The 23,778-nt window shown below is 42.8% G+C and overlaps 1 protein-coding gene across 1 annotated transcript in view; it reads left to right on the forward strand.

The window, feature by feature from the left end:
* The window catches only part of SIAH3 (siah E3 ubiquitin protein ligase family member 3), a 47,565-nt gene extending 29,442 nt beyond the window's left edge, over window positions 1-18,123 (forward strand). Inside the window, 1 exon segment of the mRNA XM_005501810.4 lies at window positions 15,528-18,123. Coding sequence (XP_005501867.2) covers window positions 15,528-16,121 — 594 coding nt within the window. The 3' untranslated portion in view covers window positions 16,122-18,123.
* Window positions 18,124-23,778: the final 5,655 nt, after the last annotated feature.

Raw genomic sequence — 23,778 nt, forward strand, 5'->3', positions numbered from 1 at the left:
TCAGGTTGATACTGCTGTCACTGATGCTCATCTTTACATCTTACTGTTAAGAAAGTCATAGTTTACCTTGTTCCACATATTAGTGTAAATATGCTGTATAAAACTCCTTTTACCTCAATTTCTTATCCTGAAACATTCACTTTCCTCTCATTTTCTGCCACTGTCACCTGGAGCTGTGACTGTTTTTCTCCTTCCCTGTTCTCTTATTCTTCCTCATGATTCACTGCCCAGGTTGCATGGCTTGAAAAATACTATTCAGTCATCACTATCACCAATGTTTGACACCTTTCTAAGTACAGAAGGAAATAAAATATTGAGCAATATTAAGTAAAAATTAAATGAGGAGCAGTATGGCAGATTAACATAATATCAAGGTTCTTGAATCAGAAGGTTTTTTTCTTTGAACCATTCTGATTTCACAAGATCATTCATGTGACTACTGTGTAACCATGGGCAGTACCAGGCCCATAACTATTTAACACAACAGCGAGTCTTCTCTGTAACTGATTCATTTGGATGGTCTCTGACCAGTTTAAGCTGTGGCTGATTCAGATCCTGTATGTCTCTGCTGCTACTAATTTCCATTCTGATAAATAGTAACAGACTGAAGAGAAGAAAGCAGCATGGCCTACCTTTCCCTTTACTTAGTGTATCCCAAATAGCATTGCCTCTGTAATATATCTGTTACCATCCAATACTTAATATAATTTTAGTGAATCATGCTGGAGCAAGGCCAAAAGTTAAAGTTGACCTTCATGTAAAACAGGCAGCAGGAGTAACACGAGGAGAAAGCTCATATGAGAAGCAAAATGGAGATGTGACTTGCAGGTCCGGCTTTGCAATGCTGACCTCGCAGCCTCAGGTCCACCAGAGAGATGAAGCAGTTCTGGGGAAAGAGCATTTGTGATGAATGGGTTGGGACCGCAGCAATGGAAAGGGAATGGGAGGTTTCCCACCATCAGAACATTCTGTGGAAACAGGTTCTCCACTGCCTGCCCTGAAGGTAGATGCTCTCATCAGTGCTGACAAGACAGCAAGCAGGGATGAGGTTAATGATCTTCATCCTGAGCTGGTGAATACTGGTTCTGCTCTGGTTTGCAGTGGTGGAAGAGCTGTGTCTGTACAGCTCTGTTTTGTGCTGAAGTGCAATGTCCTAAGTGGCTGTAGATGAAGGAAAACAGAGAAGATATTAAATCCTTCATTGATCATTTAACTTCTGCACTATGGTCTAAATCAGAAGCAGGTCTTGCCACATAGCTTCACAACACAACCTTGCAGAGAGGCTCAGCTCTGCTGTAGAAGAGAGAGTTATAGCTCTGATCTCCTTTCATGCAGAGCTAAGTTGAAACCCCAGTGTGGAGAGGAAAGATATAACCTAGCTCCACAAAGGTAAGGGTAGGATACTGCTCTGAGTATTTTCTCTGCCTCTGGGTGCACTAAACAAACCTCTCTGAACTGAAGACTGTGGGACAGTCTTCCCTTTTATGTTGGATCAGAAAAAGGAACAACTATTCAACTAATGACTAACCAGTGGTTAAGTGGCAGTCAATTCTTACAATTTTCTTTTCTTCAATACATGAGACAATGCCAGGGCACTGTGTCACATGATGGAAAATGCCCGGTGTGTCAGTGTAGGTTTTAGGGAAGAGCAATGCTGCTAGATCAGAGATGACTGGCAAATCTGAGGGTCCAGGGTGCACCTGGAGCACAATCTCAGACCAGCACAGGTTCTGTGGTGCTGAGCTACACGTGCATGATGTGCAGCCCCCTCACTCTAAGGGCAGGAGGGTCTGAGCAGAAGCCAATTAAGTATTTCTTGAGCTTGAGACTCTGCTAGACTGCTAGGGTCTCATTTTGCCTTCACACAGCTCAGAGTTAGGTTACCCATGATGTTCTTCAGTATTTCCCTTAAAACTTGAAAGCTACTTGTTTCCTAGCAGTGAGGATGCTTTTGAAGGAGATCAGTTTTGTTACTTGGCAGCAGGGAACAGTCTTCAATCAGCATCAGGTTAAGTGCATGGGAGTCTGCTTCAGCAGCTGCTGTTGGGAGCAAACTGTCCTGTTCACTCACCCCCTTTGGATTGAAAACCTCTTTGGTGGGAAGTTTAGCTGCAAGCAGTGCTGGAGGGGAAAGGGCCAAGAAAGTACATAGCTAACAAAGTCAAACATGCAGTAGCTGGATTACACTTCCAGGTAGCAACGGGAGGAAGCCAGTGCAAGTGGAAAGTCATGCTGGGCTCCACAATTCAAGCTCACAGTTCAAGGTCTTCTCATCACTGAGCTTTTCCCACATGTAATTCTAGAGAGAGCCTCTGGTAAAGGCAGTGTTCATCTCATTGTCAGTTCAATTTTTGTGATAGCCATGCTAGGGCTCTTAATTTCTTGTGTTAAAACAACAAATGGGATGACCTAACTTCAATCTCTAATAGGTATCAGGGGTCAGTAATCATTCATTTGTTATAGTGCCTCTCACCCAAAGGATGAGATGAAAATTTGTCCTCCTAATGGCAAGAGCTGTAAATTAGTTTTATTTCACTGCTAAATCTAGAGGCCTGAAAATTAGGATGACCAGCTCTTAGCTGGGAAGAAAATGTGTCAGCTCAAGGGATTTTCTGCATTAAGCAAATAGGCAGCTCATAATCACCCATTAAACAGTCACAGCCGCTGTCTTCTGACACCTTTTCCTACTCTGAGTCGTGACTCTCCCGCTGCACTGAACATGATGAAAATTTTCAAGTTTGATGTCCAATTCTGGGCTACTCACCCCAGCTCCACTTCTAACCACAGAAGAGAAGTTAACATCTCCTGTGGGTGCTGCACAGTAATTTCATCTTTCCCTGAAGACAGGGATGTACAAGATAGGGATGATGAATTGCTCTGTGGAGGTACATCTTATCTCCATTATTAAGGGAGCTTCAGGTGAATAGCTCAGATTTGAGTTAGCATGGACTCTCTGTGAATTTGGAAATTGCAGGGTGAGCCATCACTGCATGCTCATAGGGTGGAAAGAAGGTGGAAATGAAGGGTTTTAAAGACAGATGGAAGCTACATTGATAGGGGCATGAAGGTGCTTAATGGCCTTCACTGAGCAAATCGCTGCCTATGAAGTCTCAAAAACACTTGGGTGGCTTCTCCTGGGAGTGGGGGTGTCCCTCTTGCAGTAACTATGCATGGGATTCATGCCTTTGGCCTGACAGGCTGCACAAAGCACCACAGAGCCATGTTAAGCCCGGTGTTAGATGTCTGCCCAGAGCACTCCTAGCTCTCTACAAAACCAGAAGTGAATGTAATGCCCATCCCAACTGAACTCAGGTTGTCCCAAGGGCAGGCAGTTCCTGGCAGTAAAGCCATGCTGTTCACCCCAAGGTCGCATCCTGACAAGGAACCCAGGCTGCAGCCAGGAGCTGGGTGGTTTGAGCCCTGGGTGGTGGTGGAGCTGTGCTCTCTCTTGGACACATGCACACTGGCCTGGAAAGGAGGTAGGAAATGCTTCAGTGTGAGACATGAGGAGCAGACCTTTCCTCAGTGTCCCACCCATGAGCCACCACACTTGCTGCCTCCAGCCCTGGCAGCCCTTTGGGTAGAAGAAGAGAGGTTTGTCCTGGGAAAGGCTAAGATGTCTTTGATGTGATGAAATGACTGGTCTGTCATCTTGTTCAATAACATGTCATACAGAAAGCTCTATAAAAAGCTTTCTATAGAAAGCTGAAAATTAAAAAAAAAAAAAAAAGACATGAAAAAAAAAAAACCACCACTCTCAAATCCTCAAAATCCAGGAGTGTATCAGAATAGTTGTACAATTATTCACTTTTATGATGTGCAAGGTATGGAGTGTTATACAGCCAGACAAGTTTATAAGAGCATGCATTAAACTGCCTGCATGGGGAGAACCTGGCTGAAGTTAAAACATAAAACCTTTCTACAAGACAACTGAAGGTGTGGGGAGGGACATTAAAGTGCAAGAATGGCTTTGAATAAGAAATACAAATATGGCACCTCTGCCCCCTTTCTCCAATGCTACAAGTTGCCCAGAGAAGTCGTGGATGCCTCATCATTAGAAGTGTTCGAGGTCATGTTGGATGGGGCTTTGGGCAACCTGATCTAGTGACAGACACTCCCACCCTAGGAAGAGGTTGGACTAGATTATCTTTAAAGGTCCCGTCTAACCCAACCATTCTGTCATTCTGTTATTCTATGAACCTCCTTTACTGGTAGCATACGAGGTCAGAGCAGAGGTGCCAGCACGTCAGATCATACCAGGGCATTTCCTCCCTAAAAGGGCAGTGCTGCAGGAGGGGCAGCACTGACATTGTCTTGACCTCTCCTCCTCTTCTTTGTCTCAGATCTGAGGCATTTTGACAGGGCAGGCTGGGGAAAAAAATAATGTTGTTGTATTCTGTGCTCTGTTCCTTCTGCAGGCAGAGCACTGCAAACTTGAGGGCTGTCAATACAGTACCTTTCCACAAGCATGAATGTTAGCTTAGAGATTTCTTGTTAGCTTTTCTTTTTTTTCAACAAAACCATTTAAAATTTCATTCTATTAATAGAGGTAATTTTCTTGCTGTACATGGAACATTGTCTTCTCTGGCTAAGTTGAACCTCCCTTTCTGTTCTCTCTTTCCACTTGTATCCTCCCCATGTGAAGAAAACTTCTAGAAGAACTATTCTTTGAGAATTTGAGGGGGAGGAAGAAGAAAGAACAGGCTATGATTTGCACAAAATTAAAAGCAGCAGCATTTGTGACACAAGCCAAATGTACCCACAGAAATGTCCCTTTCCTTACTGCAAAGAATATATCAATGAAGCAGAAACATACATTAAACAAAAGAAAAAAAATTCGCTGAACCTGCAACTTGTTTTTCATGCCCAAAGATAGTGGTTAACATTGGCTTTCTGGATTGTTTGTCAATTTTTCCCTTTCTTAAGATTGACAGCACAAACTCCAGCCACACTTTCAGCTGACAGTGGAATAATGATGAATTTTATGTTACCTTGTAACAGGGAGAATTTCTTCATTCAACACTGCGGTCATGTTGTGAGCACCCAGAGCTAAGGCAAGCTGACACCTCAGTGCTAGGTCACCAGTGGAGGAGGTACGGAGACGTGTAGGGGAAAGGGCACTTACTCTGAACCTGACACAATTCATTTTTCCCTCTTCTCTTCCATATGTTCCTGAAACCTGAGCATGACCTCCACCACCCCAGGCCATTATGGATGGGTTTGAGATATGTGTTGCCCACCAGCACCAGTGGTGCCTCAGCAGGAGGGAGACAGGTGCCATTTTAAGCCACTCTTGCATTCCCCCAGACACAGATCTCAGGAGAAGATCTTAACCAAAAGTCTTAACCAAAAACGAGGAGTCTCTTATGACTCATATGTTGCTCAGTGACTGCTACAGAGATGTAGGCACAGCCACAGCCTATAAGACAGGACAATGAGACAACGTCAGCACCGTTGTATGCCCTGTAGTACCTCCCTGCTCCACCTACGTGGACCCAGCCCAGGGTGTGAACTCAACTGTGACCTGTCTGGCATAGGCTTAATTGCACATAAACCCTATGACAGTTTCAATAGCAATGTGACATAGACCACAGAGCAAATCTTTGGCCAGGAGGTGTGTGTGGATGGGATCAGAGACATGGTTTCCACCAGGAGAGGTTGCAGATTTGCTCAACAATCACCACCTCATCTCTTCTCTCCTTCCAGTAGACCAGGAATGTTTGTGCCATCCTTTGGCACTCCCAGGGTGCATTTCTGAAAGAGCGGTTACTGAATTTAAATGTCATATACTTGTTATAGCTGGAGGTTGCTTGATGGAAGGGAAGCATTTTGATTGTCTTGGGTTGGATTTGGTCTAATTATCTCAGATGACACCAGCAAATCTGCTTCTCTTGGAGACATGCTGTTACTGTAGTAACTTGTAAATGAATATTGGATGATGAGTTATTAGAAGCAGTCTAAACTGGTAAGTTTATGAGCACAGTGGGCAATCATTTCTTCTTCTTTTTTTTTTTTTAATTCCTTTCCATATTAATTTCTTTCTCAGTGTGAATGTAAAACATAAAATCAACAGGTCACACATAGGGTTCTTGTGAACTCTGACTCCCCTATCAGACCGAGCAGATGCAGACTACTTTATCATTTTGCTCTTAATTAAAGCCTGTAATGGTTTTGCACTTTTTAAACAGGCTTTATCCAAAATACAAATTCAATAAAGGATGAAGTGAATCTTCAGTTAATTCTACATTTTGGATTCCCTCTTTTTACATATGTAGGTCATTAACTATATCACCCAGAGCCACAACCAACATTGCCTCATGAGCGATCTAGTGATAAAAAATGACTAAACCCTGCCCTTCTGGAGCAGGACCAGATAACATGTTCATTGGCTTCTGACACTTGCCCCATGTGGCCAAAGAGAATGGCATTTAGAGACATCACCCTTGCTTAGAACAAGATATAAAATCTTCTTCTAGTCCAAAGACAAGAGGATATATGCCTCCATGTCCCAGTGCATCAGCAGTTGCAATGCAACATTTAATACTTTGGACTATGGTTTGTTGTCACTGCATTGTGTCCAGTCCTAAAATGCAGCAAAAAGATTTCAAGTTACAAAAGTAGGTCCCAAAGGCAACTCTCCAGCCCGGCTTCTTCCAAACCTGTAATGACTCCAGACCTTCTGTGAGGCTGGGCAGTCTGCTAGGAGGAGGTTCAGGGTCTTCCAGAACTGAATCAGAGAAGTAAACGGTCAGATTATCTTTAAGCTACCAGCAGAGGAGAAAGACCATGTTTCTGACCTGCAGCCGCCCACCTTTTCCACCTCTGTTGCTGACAGTAGCTGTATCTCAGGATCCAGGTCCTAGATTCATCTGCAGTAGCCATCAACACTTCAGGGAAGCTCCTCATGACAGAGAGAGCCTGTCTCCATTCCCTCCATGGTCACAGCAAGGATGCCAACTCCTGCTCCACCAAAGCATCCTCAGTTTAGCTCCTTTCTTGGGTGCCTCTGTAAAGGGCTTAAATGGTACTGGCAAGGTCATCCTCATGGGGTTTTCACTGAGGAACAGGAGCAGTTTATTATCCTCTAGCGATCCTCTTCATTTTAAAATCCCTTCAAAATTTCCAGGAAGCCACTGTTTCTGTCAGGGGGTCCCAAACCCAAGCAGCACAGAGCAGAAAGGCAATGTGGGTGAGGATAAACCTGCACTGAGCAAGGATGCTCTGGGCATTATGAGCATGTCTGTTGCTATTTGTTCCCACATTTGTGGTCTCATACTGTGTTTACCCAAAGCCGGGATGCCTTTTTCTTTCTGTTGTTACAGATCTTAAATCTAAGGTTCATCCTTGGTTAAGCTCTTGGAGCAGGCACAGGGCAATTACCCCAGAGCAGGTGATGTGTGTCAACTTACCAACCTGCCAGACCTCCATTGGTCCAGATGTTTTCATTTAATCCATTTCATCCCCATGCTTTTCATTTATTCTGGCTAGCAAACAACTGTGCCAGATGCTTCACAGGAATTGCCCATGTGCATTGTTTTACTTGTTTCTACTCAATATATTTTATTCCTCAAAGGAAGCACAGAAAGTGATCCTAGGTGAGATACAGCAAAAGCAGCAGCTAAACTGGGATAATTTCTCTGGGTGTCTGTGACCCATGTGCAGCTTTGGCTGAGGCTCAGCAAGGCAGCGCATCACTCTTCAGCCTGAAACGTGTGAAGTCTTGATGTCCTCCTACCTGGGCTGGGAATGCTCTATCAAACTTCACTTTAAAGCAGGAGATCTTGCTTCACCCTGCCCAATGTATACTGAGAGTCTTTTAGAAAGCATCTATGAGACTGAAATGCTTTAGTATGGACTATGTTTATATTTCATTATAATTACATTGTTTTTAATATATTGAAGAATGTCAAGCATCTTTATACTTTTTGCTTGCACTTCAAGACTGCATGACAGCTTATGCTGAAAAACTGCAAGCAAGGGATTTTCGCTTGAGAATAATGTATTTTTTTCCATCTGGGTTACATTTAAAATGTTGTAATGTATTTTTGCTACATCTATAACTACCACAAAAAAACAGTTATTTTTTTTTCCAAAATACCTCTAAAAATATGTGACCTCATCTAAAATTTAGGGTCCTCTGATACAGAGAAGAGTGGTGTTACAGTGTGGACACGTACTAAAGCAGCATTTTCTCTGCATACTTAGAGGTGTGTAATTAGTATTAGGACATCCATTAACACATCCGGTGCACTATGTCACCAAGTCATGCCTGATTATGTTGCAGAATGAGATTAGCAAAATGAGTTTGAAGTTCTCCTCTCACTGCCATTTGATAGGAGAGAAAACAAATCCTTCCACTGCCTAACATTCAGTACTTAAGAAATTCAACAGATGCATTCATAATGAATAGGATTTTGTGTAATTAAAATTTTAAATAAATCCCCAACATGAGCCGTGGCTTGGACTTCTTAATTTCAGATATGGAAGTACAGCTTTGGAAAAAATAGGTTGAGGGTTGTTTGTTTTGTTTTCTTTTTTTTTCCTTCCGTCTCTTTTCTTTCATCTGAGAGATTTACAAAATCTCATTTGCATGCTAAAAAATAGCAGAAGAGAAATTAAGTGAAGAGCAGGATTAAAAGACTCACTAGTTTCTTCATGTCACCTTTATAGTTCTTTTAAGCATCTGTCCCTGTGTGGTGGGTGTAAGTACTGTGGAGGTGGATGTTAGTGGGTGGCAAATCTTTTATGAGGCAGAAAAAAGCTGAGAATTAGAAAATTGTTGGAGGCAGTTTCAATAAAGATGAGAAGAAGCAATCAGAGCCTGAGAAGCCAGGGAAGAGGAGGAAGACAATAAGAAAACTGAATAAATGGCAAATTTCACTGGTGAAGAAAATGCAGATTTGTTCCAACAGAAACCCTGAAAGTTGTCATGGAGCTTTCACCCAAAGCATCACAAAGCTTCAGGCACAGGCCATTCCTTGCCTGCAGAAACCTTTAGGTCAAAGACAAAAATCCAGCAAGTTCTCATGGCACATTTCCAGGTTGCTCACCTACCTCCAGGGCGACTGCATCCTTTGTTGTCCCTTGTCACACGTAGGGTGATAGAGGAGATAAGTGATGGCAGGTTAGCAAAGAGGTCCTCTAGCTGGGAGGAAAACCACGTTGCACTGGACAGCTGGATTCCACTCATAACTCTGCCTGGAAAGCCCTGTGTGATATTGGATGGCTTCCTGTGAGTTGATCTTTGCTCCCAAGTTGCTTAACCTTAAGTCTTAGACTTGATTGGCAGATAGTTTAATCACTGGTAGCTACATCTGAAGTTAAGGGAGGCTGGGTTTTGAAAGTATGAAATGCTCTAGGAGGCAATTCTACAGTGAAAAATTAGGGGCTGTGTGAAATATGGTCAATACACTTGGATCTTTAATTTCTCTGTGCCTAAATCCCTTGATCCTAAACTAGGAAATAATACTGCTGTTGTACTTCAGCTCAACACCATAGGTATCAGCTAGCAGGTGCCTGTGATGCACAGAGACAGCCACAGCAAAGAGCCTCATGGAAGAAAAAATACACGACAGGATGAAGTCTTCTCAGAGACAACAAAAAAAAATGCTGTCTCAAATTTGGGACTGTATTCACAATGACATTAAAAATAAGCTCATCATCACCCACTATTTTTTAAATAAAAAAGCTACCAGAATGGTTTAGCCTGAACAAAACAATGTGTTTTTTCCCCACTCCATTGTTCTCAGAAATATTTTCAACAGACTTGTTTTACGAGTCTATATATAAATATGTTTATGTATGTTTACGTAAGTGCATATGTAACTTAACATATATTTCGAAGTCAGCCTGAATCAGGTGTTATGCCAAACAGCCTAAGTTTTACAAAGTTGTAGACAATAGGAACCTGGATCTTGCAGTGGGGTCAGCAATGGGAGGAGGCAGCATTAGCACAGGGGGTGAGTTTGTAACAGGGGTGTGAACATAGCCCCTCTCAGTCCTTGGCTCCCACTGAAGGTCACAGCCACCAATTAACATGCTTGGCTCCTACCATATCTCCTGTAATCCAGCCAATAAAGTTGTAGCTCAGGAAGAAAGAGTTTGGATCCATAGAAAGAGCAGATAAGGGTTCCCTCTCAGGAAGAGGATTAGGTAAGAATCATAGAATAGTTTGGGTTGGAAGGGACCTTCAAAGCTCATCTAGTCCAACCCCCACTGTCCCAGCATGTGCGAAAGCTGGACCTGGGTAGAGAGGGAGCACTTTCTGCTAGTTCAGTATGGCTGGTGTCCAATGGCTTTATTTTCACCTCTGCCATTTTACGGGTGACCCTGCCTTGAAGCTCTACTGTGATTGCTGTTGGACTACACCATTGACTTCACCAAGCAGATAGCCCAGCCAAGGGGTGAATTAATGAGTGTTTGCGAAGTTGTATGTGATCACTGGATAAAATGCATCTGCACAGGTGTGAAGTGTCTGGAAAAGGATAATTATTCACAGCACCTGCTTTGCTGTCAGAAACCCTTATTGACTGGACAACAAATGAGTCCTTGTCCTCACTCCTTGGGATGTTCTCCTCAGCACATGCTGCACTGTTCATGGACATGTAAAAGGATGGTTTTTTCACATTATGTGCATTACTGTAAGGAAAAGTATGAATGAAGCATCCAGGCTCACAGTATAACACTGGGGAGCACCGGAAAGTGCAGAACAGTGACATTTAATCTTCACTCCGAAGACCTGAGCAGTTTTTATTCTTCTACAATGCAGTGATGCTACTCACCCTCATACTCCAGATAGACAGAGTCTGGGTCATCTCCCTTGAGTGGGAGGACTGGATTCTACCCTCCTTCACCCTGAGGGGTTTGCAGTGAGCAAATTCTCCATTTGCAAGTCACAACTTTAATTGCAAGGCATTTGGCAGCTCAGGGCAGCAGCCACCTTTGCTCTCCTGTTTGAAGTTGTGCCAATGTGCAGAGAAAAAGGACTTGTAGCTGGTGCCTGCACCACACAGGGCTGGGAGCTCACCCAGCAGGGGTACAGTGTGGGTTGCTGCTTCTGTTTCCACTATTTTTGCCATAGTTGAACTAAAGTATTCACTAGTTAAAACAAGAAAGGTTCCCCAAAGCATGAGGAGCCCACTCTCCTGGCTGAGTGCCTCAGCTTTGTAGCTGCAGACTCTGAGCTATGTTTGTGTCTTCCCTACCTCTTGAAGCTCTTGGAGATCTCTACCTCTTGCACCTACTCTTTGATCTCCCCCTGAATTTTCAATCAAGTCTCTGGTGACTGGAGATAATGGTGATACGGAGTCACGGATTTACACCCATGTGTGAACAAGTGTCCATTTCTCTCTGTACAGCCTGCATTGTCCCCAGTGCAGAAGAAGAAGCCTATAATGGTACAACACTCTTCTGACCAAAATATGGGTGCCCTTCTGCTCCTTGTCTAGAAACCAGTAAAAGCTCTGTGGGTCTGCCCCGAGGAAGGGTTTGGTCCTGCTTGTGTGTAGAGAACAGTGTCTGGGAGAATGTTCCTTTGGCATCTCTTGAGATGAAGTGAATTGCACTCCGGAGCTCTGCATCAGCTGTAAAAGGACCTGATGTTCTTCAGAGTTAGCCACCTACTCCTCAGACATCAAGGTTAGAACAGATGAGTCACACCTAGAGCAGTTTGTCACATTTTTAGCAGAAATTTTGTAGAAAGGCTGGGACAGGACACAGAATCCTTGTGTTGCAGGTCCAAATATAACCTTTTGGGGTTTTTTTACATAAGAAGAGCACTGTGTGTTTATAAATTGCTCTTTGCCAAATTACTTGTTCTGAAAGAGAATTGAACCGTAATAAGCTGCATTATTAAATAGAATTTTTTCTGTGAGCGGCAGAGCCTGGTTTCCTGTGGTTTGGTGCCTCATGGTGGGATTATCTCATGTCTAATGAGGAGCACTCTGGCTGAAGCCTTTTCTCCTGTTCATAAAGATGCTGTCTCATGTGGATTCTCTGGTGTCTATAATACATTTGGGATCAAACTGCTGTTGTTTACATTCCCTCATATCTGACAATGTAATATTGCCCACATGGCAAGCTGTTCTTCCCTGAAGATGCAAAAGCATCATACTTCTCTACCCTGCTGCCTCTTCTCACAAAACTGGTTGAAAATTAAAGCCTTTGAGACTTCTATTATGCAGTTAAATTTGGCTGAAGTTGGCCAATAGGCTAAAATATAATTGAGAATAATACTGGACTGATACAATAATAAACCTAATTTTATCAGGTAATCAGGCAATAAATGATGGAAAGTAAATACTGGAGCAGATTAAACATAGAAAAAAATGTTCATAAATATTTATTTAAGAATTTAAATGCATTCAAGGTGACCATATTAGGCCCATTTTCCATTTTAATTTTAGAGGTTTGATGCATAGCTATATGAAAGACCAACAAGGGAACAGGTGCCCCAAAAGTAACACTCATACCTCAAAAGCAAAAGTAAAATAATAGTTTTCTATGACATTTTTTCAGAGACAGGGAATTTTTAAATGTTTCCTTCAGAATATTACAAAATTTAGAATTCAGAAACAGAAACGTTGAATAATTCAGAAACCAGATTTTGAAGATGGTTCTCACCTAGTCAGAGAATAAAAATAGATCATGTGCTTTGTGCTAGATTTCCAGAATTTACCAAAAAACCAATGAACTGAAAAAAGTCAAACCAAAAATCCTTTGCTGAAGTGATTAATGGAAAAGTTTTGAAAATGTAAGATGTGAAAGGGAATTCTTAATTATTTGCACACATACACACAAAAATCACAAATTAAGGCACGAAGAAAGACACATTGAATAAATCATTCATCATAATTTATTTTCACGGTTTCTGAGCCATAGAAAAGTGCTTGTCATCAAGTGATTTTTGGAGATACTTGTATTTTCTTACCTTGGATACAGTTTAGATGGATGAGTTACCATTGCTCTCCATGCTTATCAAATTAGGAGGATGCATTTTTAAATTCAATTACATCCTCAGTGGAAATGGTTTTTCTGACTCTGGTAATCTTTGGAGAGGAATTATGCACAGTCTATAAAGCTTCACATTTCAAAACCTAATTTTGAATGTTATTCAAGAGGTTAATTTAAGATTCATCTTCCTAAAGAGGAGTTAAATAAAACTGATAGAAGGCTGGAACTTGTTGAGTGGTTGAGAGGTTTATCAGCATGTGAGTATGAGTTCATTAGTTTTAATTAGTATAATCACTAATGTTGCATTAACAGTTTGGTGAGAGAAAGTAATTGCTCACACCCACTGTATTAGATTGGGAGATTAGAATTCATTTTATGAGGCAATTAGCATTTCAGGGATTTTTTAAAAGGCTTTTATGATCTGCCATTGCAGTAACCTCCTTCACCAAAAAGAGTTTAAATTAACCATAACTTTCATTCTAATGGGATGCAAAAATTAATGTAGAATTAAGTGTGAACCAGCAATCCCACTGTGATAAGCAGGCAGCTAAATCTCGATTAGTTTATAATGACCTATTTTATTTCCCAGACAATGACAGTCATTTATCTGTCCTCAATTCATTGTCTTCTTGGAAAGTTTATATTCTTGAATTTTATACAGCAAAACAAATAAAATATGAGGAAAAGTAGAACAGTGGTATCAAAGTAATAATTCTCCAAAGAAAAAGCTGCAAGGTTCGATAATGGGGCTTAAATAGTCAATTATTCTTCATAGCAGATATCAGAGACAGAAGAAACAGCTCAATTTGACACCCAGTGCCTTGGAAAGAACCATGAATTTCACAGTAGCAACAATCACAATCCTGCTCTGCCTATCACATCCATTGGCAGTTACTGACAAAATGAGAATGAATATACAGGACTTTGTAATCCTGGTTGGCAAGGAAGCCCAGGTCATCTGAGTGTTGGGACAGTTGACCCAAGAGGTTGCCTTCCAAAACATCTTGAAAAGCAAAAATGAAAGTTCTGATGTGAAAAACTGCTTGAAATACGAACACTTGTCCTCATGGCAAGGCTGTAATGAAAGTCATCATGGTATCCATGGAGAGATGAGACAATGCATCATTTGCAACATATCTGGCACCTGTTATAGGGGATTATGCTTCTCCCTGGTTAAAAAAAATCTCTGCTCAAAAATAGCTGAATAAAGCCTGTATCTGCTATGATTTAGATGTAGCATGGAGGAGGAGAACTGTTAGAAGTTAGAACCATACTATTTTTTGTGTAATTTTGGATACATATGTCAAAATAAGCAGACATAGGGCTGTTTCCAGCTGATTACATGAATATTCCTAAAACATACATTAAAGCAAAATGGACATGTATATATACAGGTACTCTTCATGCTTATACTCCTTATAATCATCTCCATAGTAGTTCAGAGGGAGACAATGTCCTTCTACATTTATGCATCTAAAATTTTGGTAGAACTAGACAGATGGGATCTCAGCTTCAGTCACTCAGGCCGCAGCCGATGCCACCTTTAGAAGGTGAATTAGTCCAGCTGAGACCTGAACCCACCACTGGTAAGGACTGCCTTCCTCTACTGACTGCAGATGCAGTCCAAGGGAACAAGGTTTTTGTCTCTGGTGGCTGAAGCAAATGCTTAAAATTGGGTAGGGCGAATCATGACCGGCATGCCTGTGCCTTACGGTTTGCCTACAGAGTTATTAAGGAGAGTCATTACTCTTTCTGAATAGCATTACATGTGGATGCACTTTTGGCCAAATAAGACTTTCTCAGTTCTCCTCAACAACATCCACTTGACACAGTTAGAGGCTTTCGCTTCCTAGTCCTCATGTGGAATTATTCTGCAAGACCTGCTGCCTTTTCAGCTAGCTGTCTTACCTTAATCCAAATTTGCTTTAGTATAATAGTGCCCTTAATTTGCCATCCATCCACCTTTGAGAGACATTTAAGATTTATGGAGATAAGCGTATCAATTAAGCACAAATACACTGACCAAAAAAAAAAAATTAAGGCATAATATACAACAAAACCTGACTTGTATTTCACAAATTATGGGTGTTATAAAGCATATTGTTTCAGGAGAAATGCCTGTATTTACCAGTGTGTTTCATTAAAGAATAATAAAGCCATACATACTTCATTTTCTTCTTCTGAGCTGCAAGAGCCTTAAATATATAAAATACCCCATTCTGTTCTTGCTTTTCTGTGATTTTTTTTTCTTTTTAATCAGATTTTTCCCCCAAAAGTAATGAAATTTCCTTTTAAACACATACATCACTTTCATTTGAAGTGACCTATCATGGCTCAAATACTTTTTCTCTCCTCCTGGAGAACAAGGCAACTGCCAGCACCTTCTGCTGTGCAGATGCAGGTTTGCACTGCCCTTGATCTCAGTCTGGTTTCCACACTGCTGACTTCCTGGTGTTCTCACTGGTATTGTTTTAGGTGGGGTATTAGATGGCTGGTGTCTATGGGGTTTGTACCTTGTGTATCTCCACCAGATCCTGGCCCACCTGCTATCACATGTAATTTCTCTCTTCTCATAGTATGCACCACCCCGCTGTGCAGCTGTGCAGACATCTGCGGAGCAAGGTGTCCTCCCTCCCTGTCATCATCACGAAGTCGTGCACGACCCTCAGCTGGTTCCCTGCATGTGCCCACTCTTCTCCTGCCCATGGGAAGGGCACTTGGAGGTGGTGGTGTCCCACCTGAGGCAGACCCACCACATCAATATCCTTCAGGGGGCAGAGATTGTCTTCCTGGCCACGGACATGCACCTGCCCGCACCCACAGACTGGATCATCATGCACTCTTGCCTTGGACACCAGTTTTTGCTGGTCCTCAGGAAGCAGGAGAAGTATGAAGGCCACCCCCAATTCTTCGCTACGATGATGCTGATTGGCACGCCGACCCAAGCTGACAATTTCACCTACCGGCTCGAGCTCAACAGGAATCAGAGGCGCCTTAAATGGGAGGCGACCCCCAGGTCGGTACTGGAGCGTGTTGACTCTGTCATTTCAGACGGGGATTGCCTTGTGCTGAACACTTCCTTGGCTCAGCTCTTTTCTGACAACGGAAGCCTAGCGATAGGAATTGCAATAACCACCAGCAAAGTTCACAACACCGAAGCTGAAATGTGAGCGGGAAGAGGAAGAGGAGGGGGAAAAATGGTGCTCTAGCTGCCTTGTGAGGGCAAGAACTTGCGGACTTTTTGGGGGGGTCTCAGGTCTTTTATGGTATTTAGTACTTGTCCACAGTGGGCATTATGTAAACATCCTGTGGTTACAGTCTCTGTGTAATGTATTTACTGTTTTGTTAATACAATTTTATGAGAAGTTTTAAAGAGGCTAATCAATTTATTGCTGCCCTCCAGCAACACTGGAAACAACACTTGCTCCTGGAAAGGGTACGCAGGGTGACTCATAGAAAACTTTGGTCTGAGCATGCTATATGCAAATGTGTTTCCTTCATTTCCTGCCTAATTGCCTGGTATTAAGGAGGTCCCCTGCCTAGTAAAAGGTAAAGTATTCCACTAATGGACAAGAGTACCCAGATTTCCATATTACCAATAGTGACTGAACTCTCACACTGTGGTCACAAGCAAGCCCTGGGGAGCTGGCAATTTCAGAGCTCCTTTCAGCTTCTGAGGAAGCAACCTTCACCACCCAGACAATGAAATCTTCAGAAGAAAAAGTTACCACCCCTGCTGAGCCAGGGCCTGGGAAGAATCATCCTGCATTAAATTGGAGATGACATCTAGTGAGTGGGTGGTGAAATCTCACTCTTGTATCATGATGGGCAGTGCTTGCTAGATGGTCTGGCTCCAGGATAGAGATAACCACAGCCAGCCACAGGGCCATTCACCTTTTTAGCTGTTATTTCCTTAAACATCCAAAAAGAGATTTATAGAAAAAAAAATATCAGGGCCGTCCTAAGTTGTGTACTGATCTTGCTATTGAATTCAGTGCCACTTAGACCCACAGTGTGAGTTGCTAAATATTGATTTTAAACAATGCAGCCAGAATATCTGCTTGCAAACTGGCTATGAGATTTGAAATATTCACCTTGAAAAACAACCCTAATTTTTTTTCTTCCATACACTTGGGGGGTGGTGATGGTTCTTTTCTTCTGCTGAGGGTGTTTCACAGATGGCAACAGCCACAAGAAGACACAGGCTTCTCTAAGAGCTTCTCCCTTGGATGGCTCCTTGGGGAGTGTCAGAAGCAGGTGCTGGCCATCTCCTGACACTCGTTCCCATCTGCAGTCAGGCGTGTCTCCTCCATAGCCAACAACAGCAGGAAAATCCCACTGCAGCAGGTAATGTGTTGAACTATGGGGCTCTACAGTGCCTGTGACACTTGAGAAGCATGGGAAATTGTCTTTTCCTGTTTTCTTTTCTGCCCATGGGTGGCTGTGGCCTGGCTGCTCTTGAATGCTTTTTTTGAGAAGCATCTGGCAGGTTGAGTCATTTAGTAGCTAAAGGGACTGAAGGTCATTGCTTGAATCTCTTGGAAAACCAAAGAAGAAAGGAAAGCAAGCTAAGACCAGCCCTTCAGTGTTTCAAAAGGCATCTCATTGTAGTGAGCTTTGAGTAAGCAAAAACACTGATGCAAATCTCTCCCACCTGCTGCTCTCCTGGGAATTATTGTAAATGACGCATGAAATAAAACAAATTGCAATTTTCCTGAGATGAATGCTACGCAGGTAATGTCTTCTGAGTTGCAGATGCACCTCACCTCCTTCCTTTGGCTTTTGTAGCAGGTCACTGCTCAGAGAGGAGCTAGGGTCTCTTCAACAGGCTGCTCGTGACCACTCAAGCTGAGGTCTGAGGAAGAAGCCTCAGTCCCTGTAAGAGTATTCTGGGGCGCATCTTCACAGCTCTCCCACCTCTGAATTTTTGGGACCAAGGGGACATGCTGGTTTGCAGTGCTTCACTGGGGCACACAGGCTTTGGAGTGGTTTGTTTTTTCCCTGCGATGTTAAATATTCAGAACCAGCAACTGCTGCCCTTTCCCTAAATAATAGCTATGAATAAATCATTGGCATTTTTGTGGACTGCAACTGGCTTCTCCAGTTCCTCCGGCAAATATTCTACTGCTGAATTAAAACCAAGCAGAAACAATAAAACCTCAATAAAAGCAATTCCTCTAGCTTAAACTTCCTGAATTCTTTGTACACTGTGGTAAGAAACCTAACACAACTCTGCTTTTGTTGCCTGATCACAACCAGTTCTTGTGGAAGAAGAATTGTGGAATTCCTCAGGTATTCACTTGTTCCAGACTATCTACTTCTTGCTAGTTGGCACCTTTTATTCTTAAATTATCTACTGAAATGAAGAATGAGCTGTTGGTACTTTTGGGCACACCCCTCGCCAAAGGACCAGCGTGTTTCTGGTAGGATGAGTGTTACAGCAGCAGTTCTCTGGGATGGGCATCTCCATCCCTTGCCAGCATCCTGGTTTTCTGGTTTCAATGCAGTATGAGACACGGTGGCAATGTGAGCCCCACCCCGGCATGGACCTCCTCACATTCCATGTGTCCTTCTCCCAGTGTTTTCTCATGACCACATCAAAAGTTCAGCTTTTCCATTTCCTTCCCAGTCCTCCCCCTCCTCTGGTGGCCACCCTTCTCAGCTCATTCTCAGGCTCTCAACCTGGGTTTCACCTTTCGACTTGCACAGCCCAAGGTGCTTCTTGCCTCTTCCTTTTTTTGCCTCTTGGGTGCTGTTGCTTAAATTGTTCTTGCTGCTCCTTGCCAGATACATTGGAGTACTGATGAAAATCTGCCCAGTAATACCCCCAGTACCAAAAACGAGGACACATTTTTGGGAGAAAGAAGGCACAGTTGCCTAAATCCAACCTTCTATAAGTATCTCAACATAAAACTCAAATTTGTAAGGGTATATTAAAGGACTTTCTGCTGTGGAAGATACTCTAATTCTGTCATAATTCAAAGTTTATGAGCAAACCTTCACTGCCATAAAGCAAAGGTGAAGCAAATAGTCTACATGTTGGGACATAAATCCTAAAATACTGGTAAGTAGGATCAACAAAGAAATTCAGTTTACATGCACTCTGATAGTGTCCATAATATAGCATTTTTTACAGCTCTCTACTCATGGTTGAAAGGCAGCTGCAGCTTGGCTTCCTAAATCTGGGCTGAAATTGAGGCTCCTAGAATTCATTTTGTACTGTAATATTTTACATCTTTATAATGTTTTATACCAGTCACTCCAAATTCCTTCAAAAATGTGAGCAACACAGTCTTACACTTACATTTCTTTGAAGTAAGGCGGTACCCTTCATTTGGTACATGAGAAAATGAGGTGTTGCAAAAATTGTTATGTGGATGTTGCAAAATTCTGTTTCCCTATCTACTTGAAAGCAGGTTTTGGGTGTTTTTTTGGTTTGATTTGGTTTGGGGTTTTTTTTATGTTTTTTGTTTGTTTGTTTGTTTGATTGATTTTTTGTTGGTTTTTTTTTTTCAGATAGACAAAATGGTGTTTGGGTTTTTTTAAGAGTTTTTACATATCTGTGTTCCTGGGTGGATTTTCTTGTGCCTAGATTAGTAAATTGCAACAGTAATTTCATCAGGCTGAGCCAGATGGATAGCTACCAGACCCACTAGAAAACCTACTTTGGTTCTTGTGCACTATCCATCAGACACAGTGTGAATGTTAATGTCAGATCTGCAGTAAAACAGCATTAGTGCTTTCAGCTCAACCCCATTATGAATCAAGCTCACATCATATATCCATGACTCCTTATAAATCAGCTGAAGCATCCTGACTCTCATCATCTTGAAGATGACAAAGGATCTCGCTGTGCCGGTGCCAGCTGGAGGGCTTGCTGAGAAGTAGGGCAGTAGTCCTCTTCCCACTGGACTCTGATATCACATCCTCTGTTTCATACCATCCTTTATGAATACAGGCCTACTGAAGAAAGGAGGGATGGTAAATTATGGAGAATGAAAGGGTTGTAACAAGATGGATGGTTTACAATAAATTGCCAGATACTGCTGCATGGCTCTCTCTTTTGGACATCAGAGGAATGAAACCAAATTGACAGTACTCTAGTATAGGTGATTTATCTGCTTCTCTAGCCCATAAAACACCTGAAAAACACTTTGATTGGAGAAGAGTCCATCAAAACAGACTTGGAGATGCACTTCTGCTCCACTTGGATCAGAAACACCTTCTCACATGGAGGAGCTGCAGCTTCTGAACCGTTCAGACACAAGCATAAGCTTATAATCCCCTTTTTTTTTAATCCAATTAACTCCGAATGCTAACACCATGTGAGTGACAGGTGAAAGACAGAGATTGCCACATGTATCATCACAAGAACTAATCACGCAAAAAGATGATTCATCTCCTGCAGAGATGACCCTGGAGAAAACAAGGGGGTTTCAGAGCAGGGTAGCACAGGGTAGTGCCTGCAGGCTCCAGAGACAAACATATACAACTGAGGCAAGAGCTCAGCCTCCGGACAGAAACGTTACAGAATCCACTTGGAATGAGGTCACAGCGGGAGCTGTCATGAAAATGATAAGACCTCCTAAGAGAAGCAATTCAGTGAGGAGCTGAGGCTCTGTGCAGGGACGTGTCTCTTCACATCAGCACCGTCTACCCAGTAAAAGGGTCTTTGTCTTCTGGGAGCCTTGTCTTGGGGGCTGTGCAGATGAGAGGATCAGCCCTTGGCACTGTGGGTCTGCGTGCAGATGGCCCTGATGTTGCACAGTGATTGCAGACACTCAGACCCAGTCCTGCTCCACACCAAAGTGGGTACCCAGCTACTTGCAGCTGCTAGTGGCTCCTCCAAGTCCTGGCACCTAACATTTTGTTGTCTTTCCCCTGCATAGCTCCCACCAAGGAAGGAAAGTATTTGCTGAAAACCACTCAAAAAACCTTTGGCAGAACATAAAATTAAACCTATACCTCATACTCTTGGTTAGGATTATGATCAGTCATTCTTTCTCCACAAAGCCAATAGATTAATGCATAGCTTTTTTATAGTCCTTTGGGCTTCGTTGCTCCAGAACAAGCATGTGAAAGATCAGCAGGCAGTGATCATCTTCAAGAGAAGGATGAGGACTACCACCCTTTGCAAAGATGGCTGTTCTCACAGTACTTTCCAAAGGGGTGCCAAGCTTCAAAAAAGAACGTAACAAACCTTAGTGGGAAGCAAATAGAAAACACCAATTGCAAAGCCTGCTGTCCTTTGACTGGAATGAGCTTTATATCTTCTAGGTACTGAAAATCGTCCGGAGACACTGCCTATCAGAATACATCACTTAATCTTGTAGAAAGCCCCAGGACTGAGAGGTTCTTGCTGTTAGAAATTGCATCAAGTAACCTTATTGGAGATAAATGACTTTGAACTTTCATGGCAACAGTGATGAACTGCTTCAACATCCATGTGGTGCAGGCTGAAAAATCAGAGCTTCTAGACAAAGAAATAAACCTATTCAAATGCAAACATGAGATTTGGGGCAGAGTTTTCAGGTAAACCTAAAAACATTTTCTTTATTGCTGCAGACTGATTGTCTGCATAGCAAGAGTAATTTCACTGCCAATCAGGTCCTGTTGGCCTGAGTTCAAGAGAAACTCAGATATTCTTCATTCCTCTACTAGAGGGAGACCACTTTAAAAAGTAAAGCAAGCACTGTCATATACGAAACATGTCTGGAAAGGATCTTTATTTTCAGACTGGACTGCTTGGCCAGCAGACTGTAGGCAGAGTGCAACATCTCTTCCCCCAGAGGGTGGTGGGCACTGGAACAGGCTCCCCAGGGAGGTGTAACAGCCCCAAGCCTGGCAGTGTTCAAGAAGATACTGGACAACACCCTCAAACACATGGTGTGAGCTGTGGTCTTGTCCTGTGCAGGGACAGGAGTTGGACTTGATGGTGCTTGTAAGTCCCTACCAACTCAGAATATTGTATGGTTCTATGATCTCCTACCTGTTTAGGGTGCATCCAGAGCCACAAGCACAGCCTATGGAGACACCTTCTTCATGTTACAATCCCTGCTTCAACTATTGAAGCTAACAGCTGCCAGCCAGCTGGCTTGAAGTCTTTGATGACTTTAAGACTGTTCTTTAAAAATATACTAATATCGACTTTTAGGCCAAGGTGTTTTTAGGGCACGAGACAGCGAGGCTCCACTGAGGCTCTGCAAGGCTCATCAGTGTGTGCATGGGAGGGATGCAGGCAAATGCTGCATCTTCACCTCTGCTTTTCACAGCACTGGACACACAAGCAGGAATCCTTCTGGATCTCTCCCAATAAACTGTGGCAAGTGGCTGGACCACAGAACTGGATGACACCAGTTGTAGAGATGTTCAGTCCAACAGCAGCCAAAATCGTTGTGAGTCCCTCTCTTAGCTTTGTGAATTAAAACAGCATCTTGCACAGAAACATCAGGCCCATTCTTATCTCCATCAGATATCTTGGGATTCATCTCTGGCTTCTGATGATGACAGTAGGCTACAAAACATAACTAGGTGGTACTGCACCTTCCACAGTAGTATCTTGATGCACAGAAAGGTCTCTGGGAATCAAAGTAATAAAAATGAATAATTGTATAATATACTAACATGAAATAATAATGCAGTGAGGTCTTTTAGGGCTGATAGCATCTTTAAAAGAAACAGCTGATCCTGAAAGGGATCATTACTCAAAATGAGCTTCGGGTGATGCCTGTGCTTCTGCCTTATTGAGATGTGGAAGAACATAACCAGAAGAATGACAGTCTCAGGACTACCCTGATTACTCAAAGAAATGCTGAACTAAAAAAAAATTAGCTAAGAGAGTCCTGAGTGCAGCAAAACTAAATTGCTATTGCCTCTGGGCAGCAGTTTCTTGTGACATGAGTCCTTGGAAAAGGATTTCCAGTAAGCATAGAGGGTTGAATTTCAGCAGGTCACAGCCCCTGCTCTGTCACTCCCATAGTTTTTGCAAATAAATGCTTAACCGGTACTTAAAAACAAAAAAAAAAAAATAGTGTAAGTGTCTAGTGAATGGTGTGACCAGTGTCAGAGCTGTCAGGAAGATTTATTCCGTCTCCTCTGGGTAAGACTCCATGAGGCTCCTTTGCTGGCTTGTCAGAAGACAGGGACAGCCCCAGGTCCGAGGAGGACCGGCTGCGTTCCTGACAGCCTGTAAATTGTTGTTGCTGTTGTACAGCAATTGTGTGTGATAGCTTCCATGCTGAAACCTGGCAGAGATTAAACCTGGGCCCTCCAGCAGTTTATGTCTGTACTGGCTGATGTTGACAGAGCAGTCTGTGAGTTATGGCAAACTCACCAGCCCTATAGCCCGTTATGCAGAACTGCCATGTGTCGGCCGGTGGTTATGTACACACTGGGAGGTCATGTTAAGATTTCTGCATGTGGTATGTCCTTAGTGTATTGAGGGTGAGCACTTAATCATACTGTCTGTGCTGCGTCACATTTCACCTGTGATTGCTCCTCACATCTCACTCCTGATTGCTCTTCCTCTCTCAGCTGGAAACCTGGAGGAACCAGAGCTGAGTCACCAGCAGTGCAGCTGTCCAGGACACTGGGGCCAGCACAGATGCACCACAGCGGGTGCACCTCCTGGAGGGCACATCATTGCACATAGAGAGAAACTCCAAATAGCACAGATACAAGTGCTGAGAAGTCCTTGAATACAAGCCTTAACTTCAGATATCCTCCCATCCAGAGAGGAACAGAGATTCCTTTCTCCAAAATGCACTTGTCTTATTGCTGAGTTCACTCAAGCTGCAACCTAAGTGAAGGTCTTACCATGGCTCATTT

The sequence above is a fragment of the Columba livia genome, chromosome 1, assembly GCF_036013475.1.
Source record: "Columba livia isolate bColLiv1 breed racing homer chromosome 1, bColLiv1.pat.W.v2, whole genome shotgun sequence".
NCBI lineage: Eukaryota > Metazoa > Chordata > Aves > Columbiformes > Columbidae > Columba > Columba livia.